At 48.9% G+C, this 9306-nt stretch overlaps 1 protein-coding gene across 1 annotated transcript; it reads right to left on the minus strand.

The window, feature by feature from the left end:
• Positions 1-556: 556 nt before the first annotated feature.
• LOC121852282 (zona pellucida sperm-binding protein 4-like) lies at positions 557-8828 on the minus strand. Its single transcript, XM_042346376.1, has 12 exons — positions 8726-8828; positions 7969-8058; positions 6566-6687; positions 5063-5177; positions 4314-4448; positions 3974-4152; positions 3548-3645; positions 3026-3153; positions 1930-2119; positions 1335-1443; positions 1044-1197; positions 557-828 (listed from the first exon to the last, which is right to left on the minus strand). Exons 1-12 carry the CDS (start codon positions 8826-8828, stop codon positions 557-559), a joined length of 1695 nt encoding a protein of 564 aa, XP_042202310.1.
• Positions 8829-9306: the final 478 nt, after the last annotated feature.

A 9306-nucleotide genomic window follows, 5' to 3' on the forward strand; every position in this document is an offset into this window, starting at 1 on the left:
GATCTGAAACAAGCCACTTGTGCACAAGGCCACAAAGAATGTCTAGTCAAGCCTCCATTAGCGTTGTGGTTGTCTTTTCCAGGGGCAGAGCACTTTTGGCAATGTAGACAGATGCTTTGTAATGCTACAACCAAGGTCAACCCAACCTTTACTTAAAGCTAGTTAAAGTTGGCAGTATTCCGTTTCTCCCCCCTTGCCCCACATTCTTGATGTTCCTTTGAAATAGTTTGTTAGTGTGACGGAAAAATTGTCTCTGGAACATAATGTCCACATTTGCGTGTTTGGGGAAAAGGATTCATTAGGTCAAAATAAAAGAAACCTGGATTCAGATTCTTTAAGCATGGCAAGGTGCTCTTGTTTGAAGCCAAAGGCCTAAACCTTGGTACACGTTGCTGCTATCGAGGGACTTGCCTTGGGGAAGAAACGTGGCCAAATGCAGCACTAACACTACCTACATATTGCACACATACAATCCTCGTGAAAGGTCAGAACAGCAGTAGCGAATTTAAGAATTTTATTTTTGACAATGGTCAGCAAGACATGCAAGTGCCAGCAATCACAAGTAGTCATCAATAGCCACTCCCGTCGAGCGCCACAGCCCGGCTCCTGCGCCTCCTGACGGCAATGGCAGCAGACAGGAGAGCAATGACGGCTGTGGCAATGACGAGGAGAAGGACAGAGTCCCAGCCGAGGCCCACGATGAAGAGGGAGCCTCCAGCAACAGCAGAGCAGCGTCGTTAACAGGAGCTTCTTCAAAGAGCACGGGGCCCTGCAGCGACACCACGTGCTTTCCTACCACGCTGGAAGCGTCAGAGATGGCGTTGCGCTCTGGAACAAGGACAGAAATCGGTTGATGACAACTGGCCCATACGAAAGGACATCATATGCTGCAGGTCAAGTTCCCCAGAAAATCAAACGAGTAGGTAATTATGGCATGCCACGGGTTGTGAAACCAGTCTGCAAAGGTCACAGCAAATGCACTCTAAATATAAACGATAACATAGCAACATTAAAACCCCTTCGTCCTCTTGACAAATCGTTACTTTGCGAGGCTTTTGGGTAAACAAGCACAATATTCAATAGGTCGCGGTGGTGCTGCTCACTGTAGCGCCTGGTCTGTCCACACTGCCGATTGCACTCGGTGAGGAAGTTGGGGCTGGAGCTGTCGCACACCACGATAGAGCAGTGCAGGTAAACCTGTGGCAGACAGAATGCATCGCTCCGGTAAGTAAAGGTTCCCATGTTTTTAGGTAGTCCTTTTGCCCTCCAGTTGTACACGTCATCCCTCCATGGTGACCTGGTTTTTAATGGATGGGAAAGAATCGGGCACTCACGAGGTCACGGGTGGTGCTGCGGTCAGAGTTCATGAAGGCGAAGGCCTGGAGTGCCAGACGCTTGTAGTGAGAAGGCAGTGGCAGGTCAGCAACACCAGGGAAGAACACACTGCAACAAGGAGACTGCACGGGGCAGCTGCACAGGAATAAGTGCCGTTTACCCTCAATTCAAAGCAGATTGAATGCACGCATCTTTATTTAAATCTGCACGCAAGGATGAAGGTCAGCTTTAGTCAAGACATGCTCACGACTAGCAAGGCAGCCCAAATGCCAATGCAGTGCATCTGTGCAATGCAACCATCACTGCATGTAGTCGGGCCTTGTACAAACCACCAGCTCTGGGAGGCAGAGGGTGGCTGTGTTAACATCCAGAACCCAAGGAGCAGTGGCCATCGACATTTGGGATGGCACTGCAATCTTGCTTAGACGCCAGTACTTGATAGTCACCATTACACGAACCGTTGTCATTGCAAGGGGACGTAATTAGCACAACTCTGCTTACGTGGGGGAAGAAAAGACAACCAATGCCTCAAACCAGGTTGCCTCTGCAGGCCCTGCTGTGGCAGAGAGAGAGCACTACCCCGCCCAGCCTCACCCATCCACCACAAGCTTCCACTGCGTGGGGTCGGTGGCATCTGTCGTGGGCGTGGCCCAGCAGTCCTTCAGGAAGAGCACCAGCGTGGGGTCAGAGCGGTGCAGCAGTGACGCCTGCACGTAGAGCGGCGTTCCCAGAAGCGTTACCAGCGGGTACTGCCAGGGCTGGTACGGCGTGGTGTAGGAGTTGTCTGGCAGCGTGCAGACATGGTTCACAAGGCATGTGGATTAGTGGTGTAAAGGACCTGTTTAGAGCACATTGGACAAGGCAAAGCCCCTAAAACGTGCGCATTACTTTTGAATTGAACTAGTGCACATCTCAACATGTTCCTGGCATAAAATCGTGGTTTATATTTTATTTGTATTTTTAGAATAAAATTCTGTGACCCTCACCTACATACAACGGCATCTCTAAATGTCTGTAGATGTTGTAAGGGGCACCGTTTCACACGGAGGGGGGGAATCGGGTGCTAACAGTTGGCCAAGTTCTAGTCCCAATTGGTAACCAATGAAGCTATTGATAACCATTCGTTCAAGCAATTGTGATCTGACAAATGAGGCTAAGAAAGCCAGTCCAATTTTCCTGTAAACAATGCCCTCAAGGAGACCGTTTTGATTGATAGGGGCATTGTCATCCCGTTCAATGTCGGCCCCACACCAACATGATTTCAAGCCAATAGCTGCTAGATTCAAAACCTCAGCAGAAATTAGCATTTAAGTTACACGTCGTACCATGGAGAATGTGCAAGTCGTTCTAGTTCCCTTATGGCTAATTATGAAACTGTTGGCAGGTTCACAACACTGGCAGCACAGCCTAGCACGTCATCCGTTTGTTGCAGGGGTTGCAGTTCAAGTCCAGCAGCCATGCCGATTAATGCTGCAGATGTTCAAAAATCGCATGCAGCCTGCAATCAGTGGAAATTAAACCAGGGTCGAGCTCCTAGCCGAGCAATGGCTAAAATAATGACTTTCAGCTGGCTTCGAGTCAGAGCTAATATAGACCCAAGTCTTCCCTGGGTAGAGCGACATCACAACCCGTGTTCAAGGTGGCATTTGTCCATCAGAGCTGCACAGGGTGTCGAGAGAGCAGCACTCACCAGTGAAGACCTGGAGCAGCAGGGAGAGGGGCCCAGTGGCCGTGGCTGGAGGTGGCGGTGGAAGAGTGCTCACCTGCACTCCAAGCTGCAGGTCTCCACTTCCAAGGAAGCGGCATTGAAGAACCATCCTGGTAAACACACCACCAGCCAAAAGGCATGCACAACGCCCTCACGGCAGCAAGAGATTGCAGGAGCCACACAGCAGACCGATAGGGTGTTTTGCAGACGTACCAGTGAAGGGACCACTTTGGTTAATACCGTGTTTACATTAGCCATAAACCATATTCCTACTACTTCAAGATGTTAAAGATCCTGTGACGAGGAAAAGTCGCCCTTGTGTGTCGAATGTCCCAATTTAATAAATTAAATCGTTGAATATGGAAGCACAGATTGGTCACGGTTCTGCAGGCATATGCTGCAAATATTTAATGTCGCAGGGACAGTGGCCATTGATGGGGGTGGGTCTCCTCTGCAAGACTCATGCTTCACCCTCAAGAGCACAGCACTTGCAGTGGGCCTTACTTGTATGTGGACGACTTGGTGATGGCGACGCTTCCATCAACGCAGAGCTCCCGCTCGGAGACCAACATTAACTCGTACACGAGCTCCTGCCCACTCCACTGGACACACCAAAAAGTAGTTCACACAAAACGATAATGCCATTGAGCGATCAAGTAGAAGAATGATAAGTGGTACTGGCCAGGAGTCCAAATTGCTCACAATTTGCTACAAATTATATATTAGAATCCCCCTAAATTCTGCTTTGGCACTCGATTCATTTGACACTCAATCATAAAGTGACCCTGTTGTTCTTTATCAACTCGTGCATGATTGTGCTCTGCACATCAAGGAGTTGTGCATCGGAAGGGTCCGATGCAGCACTTCAACAAGGTCAAACAACAACCATCAGGATGGGGCAGGGCAAAGCAGAGTCCAGGAGCCCATTACCTGCACAGTGGCACCACACGCTGCCATGGGTACGTCAAAGACTGCAAGGTCTGCAGACACCAGCACGGGGCTGCACTGCGCACTGCTACCGCCAGTCAGGTGCACGGTGCTCAGGTCCAGCGGCGGAGACGTTAGGTTCCGAGACACGGGCACCACAAAGCGCCCATCTGTGGTGCACACTGGGTGGAGCATGGCGGGAGGGTAATGGAGAGTTCCGGGTGATAGAACAAGTTCAGGGAACCAGCACAGCAGGATGCTACTGTGCCAACATAGAACCTCAAAGCAAGAGCCTAGTTTAGGTAGTGAATTATGGAACCTCTGTTTTGAGTCAGCTACGTACCAGCTTCACTGTAGAAGCAGCGGCGTAGAGTGGGGTCGTAGCAGCAGCCACTCTGTGCACAGACGTCCGCGCTCGGGACACTCTGCACAGAGTTGCATGGGAAGTTCCTGCTCTGACCAGAGCACGTGGCGATCTCTAACAGCAGCAGGAGCACAACAGGTCATCGTACAAAACCCCACACGTACTTAAAATAAAACGGCATCGATTGAGCCACGTGTCATGTATGTTAAGGAGTGTTACTTGGCACATGACCAAATCACCCGGGCAATGCACGCAATCTCAGAAGCGGAGCAGGGTTGAGTGTACAGCAAAGATGGGCAAACACGTTGCTCACTGGCTGTAAAAGGCTCTGGCAGTGCAGCACAATTTGTTGCATTGAAGGTTAGTGCCACTCAACCTCGGCCAACAAGGAGCAGCGTGGTGAAGCATGGTCAAATTAACCCTCAAGACCCAGGGCAGCACCAACCAGCAGTGCATTAGGAAAATGCGTTATATGGTGCAACTATTGCAATCAGCCATTGGGGGAAAGTGCATCGGAAAAGGATTCAAGCTGCAAGTTTGTCCAGTAAAAGCCAAGGGCATGAAACGCATTTGCAGGAAATGCAAGCGCATTATTGCAAAAGCACCAGGAGAGATGATCTAGGTCGAAACAAAGGCAGCTGTGACCCAGCAGACCCATTCTAGAGCACCAAGTCAGAGGTAGTGCAGTCTGTGGGTCCGATTAGCAGAGTCAAATCAATGGTACTCACCTCCAGCCCTCGCCGATCTTAGGTTCTCAGGGCAGTCGATGGTGAAAGCCCAGACGAGTCCATTCAGCCCCTGCCGCATCTCCTGCAGCTCCACCTGGATCTTCCTCCTGCCGTCCTGGTGAAATCAGCAGCCCTCAACATCGGACTCGGGGCCAGTGCTCCAGGAAGCTTAAACAAATCAGTAGATTTAGTGCATTCGACATTGTTGGGCGAGGCCAGGCTAATGACAAGTAAAACTGTCAAATGGGAACCCGCCACCACCTACCACCCAAATTAAGGCAGGTAGACCGCACGTGGGGGGGGGGGGGGGTTGCATTCCTGGGTCCGAAATCACCTTCCCAGGTTAACCCTTGTTATTGTACAAACGGATGCTGCGCTGCTCCGTTGTAATACAGTTTCCATATTCAGCTTGCCACAAAACCGCCATTACTCTTCCCACAAACATAGCACTCACAAATTACCACCCTTCACAAGACTTTCATGTCTTCTGCAAGCAACCTCAAGTAGTGCACATATTTCTGGCACAAAGCTCGTATGTTGGTTAGGTCTGCCACTTACATTTTGCTGTTGTAGATCATACATGTCCAAGTAAGCCCCGTGTGCAATATTTTCTTACATCTACGTTGGTCTCTTAGAGGCCAGCTTGGATAGTGATCTGTAGCAATATAGTGCCGTTGATTCTATACCAAGCATCAAACTGCTCCGATTCCCTTCTTTGCATTGAATAGTATCGCGAATGCTGCATCCATTAGCAGGCGTGAAATACACAACTGAAAGCTTGTTTTGCCGTGTAATTTTGTGATGTAAGAGTTAAACCTCACACATTGCCTTTTAAGGTGGCCACTTGGTGACATGGACGTCTAGATGGCAAATCCTTTACCGTTAAGCACAGGAGGAGAACAATTATGCTGGAGATAAGACTGACGAAACGGAGACTAAAGACAAAAAAGCAATGCAATGAGGCAAGGCCATGGGCAAGAAAGGATACTTAGGATTGGCTTAAAGAGTAATGTAGCGACATGGCATACTACAATGAATAAGATCACAAATGGAAAGTGCAAACCAAGGTAAATCTGAAAAGACAAAGATGGCAAGATCTTGATAAGATATATGGAATGAGCATTGCATCGATTGTCCAGGGATACCAGTCAAGAGAAAGAGCTGCTGTATAAACTAGAAAAAAGTCGCTACCACCAGAGATGATCGAAATAATATATTGTAGGAATAAATTGAAAAAGCAATGCAAACCATCTGAAAACAAATTCCAGAGTGGACGGCATGAGCTAAAAAAACCTTAGGAACTTAAAAATAAATGCACGAGCTAAGCAAACGTAGAGGGGAAAATACCAGAGTAGACAATCAAATTCGATTCTGGCCAGACAACATCGTGGGCACGTGATGGCCGATCGGTTATGGATTGCGAAACATCAATTTCGCTACTGCCACAGCAGTCCCAGCGGGTACTAGCATCGACGCAAGTCACAACGGTCTCCTCGTGTTCACCTCCACGCGCACGTGGCAGGCATCACCAGCAGCGGTGAAGTGGAGCGCAGCACCGTCCCTCGCGATGGAGAAGCCGCACTCCCCCTGCACAGACTCCACATCCACGGCCTCATTCCGCACCGCTGGAGACATCAAGAACAAAGTTAGAAAAACATGCATCTGGATTGCGCACCACAAGTTCATGTGGGCAGCGTGACTGCAAGAGAACAACAAAGTATGGTGTCAGTGTGAACGCGAATAGGAAATCTCCACAGTACCCGGAACGTTTCTAGGACACAGGATCCTCAATACACCGTTGGAGTTACGGTACTCCCAAACCGGCACAACGACCTCGTCTAATAGTTGCTAGTAAATAAGGCTGCGTGTCAGATTCAGCGACAAGATCTCCCAAGTCGTCAACGGAGGACTCCGGTGGGAAATGCAGACGATGCGAGTAGAGAACCAGAGTCTGACAGGAGTCACCAGGTTCAGTTTATAACAGAAGGTACCACCTTGCATGAAATGTTCCAATGAAAGGGAAGAGCCCATTGTGCAGGCAAGCAAGGGGGAGGTGTATCGATTAATAAGGGATTCACAGTCTAAAAGCATATTAGTTGCTGCGGCGCCATATTAACATTCCTTCCTTTATTAATTCTAACCTTACTCCTCCCTTTGATCCTGCTAATCCTGCATAATGCATGGGCATAATGACTTTAAACCCCTCGCCAATCCTCCTACGCATTTCACAAGTAGTACCAATCGCATGTATGCATTTCCCATAAATATGCCAAATTCCTCTTGATATGGAAATTATTTTGTCAAGGCGCTCTTCGCCCCTCCATCCCAGCATAAATAGTCGCTCCAAGCCTGGGGCGTGCCATTCACTGTCTACTTGACAGACCTGTTCTCCACATGAAAACGGCTGCTTGCGTTGTGGCCGAACCAGTGAGAATTATTTTATTATTATAAAGCTCCAAAATTAAGATTATTTATTATGTTTTATTTTTATTATTTTGTTATTTTCCTTCTACGTGACTTTACCGAAAGAACCAAGACGAAGGGATTCACTCGTCTAGTAAACATGCAATTATCTTATGGAAGAATACGTTCTGATTCTCGTCAGTCTGATGTATTAGACTAGTTGAAATGAACCCCGACGCCAATACATTAGCATGCTTTGAATCCCAGATTAAATGTTCCATCGTTCATGCGAATTACATTCACAACACAGCATTAATCAAAAAAACCTAAAATCGACACCAAATAAGAGAAATTGAAGCAGTTGGGACCAAACAACTGGCCAGAGAATCTCAGCCCCGAATCAATTTGATAGTATCCTTGAGAAGCATCATAGAGTCAATCATACAATGGATCAAGATGGTCAATTACGTCATCACGATTTAAGTGAAAGCTCGTGGACTCACTCCGTACAAAGACACGGTAGTCACTGCGAGAAGAGCTGCTCCATCCCACAGAAAAACCCAGGGTGGAGGAGATGCATTGCTTCAGCAGACCTGGGGGAGCAGTTCAGAAGTTGAAACGTCAACATCAACTACACCTTACGGAGCAATTAAAAAACAGCCCGCGACGGTTGCTGGGTGGGCGCACATCAGTCCCTTCACTTTTCTGTGCACACAAGTGTGTAAGGTGTTGTGTGTTGCTCTTATTTGGCGCAAAGTCAAAAGGCACGTGTACGACTCGATAGTATGAATCTCACACAGGGATCGTCAACCTGCAGCTTCGAAGCCGCTGGTTGAAACGTGATATTTTGGTAGTAGACCCCTGCATTACTCTTGAAATTGTAGTGGAAAGCTGCCAAGGAAGAGCCTGCTATGCAAATTATCAACGCGAGTGCACAGTTTTGTTGTTACTACAATGGAAAGGAACAAGGTCATGATGATTTTGGATGCGAGTGTTACGTATAGTCCTGCGCAGTAAAATGTTGTACAATTCACTATTTTAAGTAAAGTTGCAAGGGCCGTGCCAATCAGTCACCAGCCATATTTTTCGAAAGCGTTATTATCATAAAAAGGAACGTGCAAGGGAGAGTTAATGTCCTCAAACGCCTCCTTTTCCATGCGCTGGAGGATTATTAATTATCCACGTGCCAGCCTATGCCCAGCGGCAGCCATCACGTCGCGTCACGTGACCGCTCCGGCGGCAGGCGCACAACAAATTCACCCCCCCCCTCCACCTCGTCCAGGCAGCGCTCTTGTTGGCAACTCGTGTCGCCGGTAACGCTTTTCCAGTTCACGAGAGACGCCGCCATTATAGTCTTGTGCATGGCGGTGTCCATACACACGATAGCAGTAGTGAGAGAATGCGCGATGTGGTTGTCATGTGGCGACAGCAGCAGCAGCGCCCCCTACCACTCGGCTCCCCAGCGTCCGCGGTCCCAGCGACTGTCGAAGCCTCGCGTGGACGGAGCCCAGGCAGAGGAAGCTGCGGGGAGCACGAGACACGTGACCGCCAAGACGAGAGAAGGCAGGAGGAGAGAGAGGCAAACACCGCCCCGCCCACCCCACAAAAATGAAGTGGCCAGTAGCGATTTTAGGGAGCACCTATTCAAGGCCAGCACGGTGCACGATGGATTGGCGTGAACAGCGCCACGCAATGCCACCTTTGGAACCCCTACCACACAATGGGGCAAGCGAGACATTTCAGGACCGCACTTCCACATTTTTATCTCAATGCATTTCTCCATGCAGGTCAGTTACCCAAGCGATATGGAAACGCCCTCTCTTACAAACGTACACAAGACT

This window comes from Callorhinchus milii, unplaced genomic scaffold (genome assembly GCF_018977255.1).
Source record: "Callorhinchus milii isolate IMCB2004 unplaced genomic scaffold, IMCB_Cmil_1.0 Scaffold681, whole genome shotgun sequence".
Classification (NCBI taxonomy): domain Eukaryota; kingdom Metazoa; phylum Chordata; class Chondrichthyes; order Chimaeriformes; family Callorhinchidae; genus Callorhinchus; species Callorhinchus milii.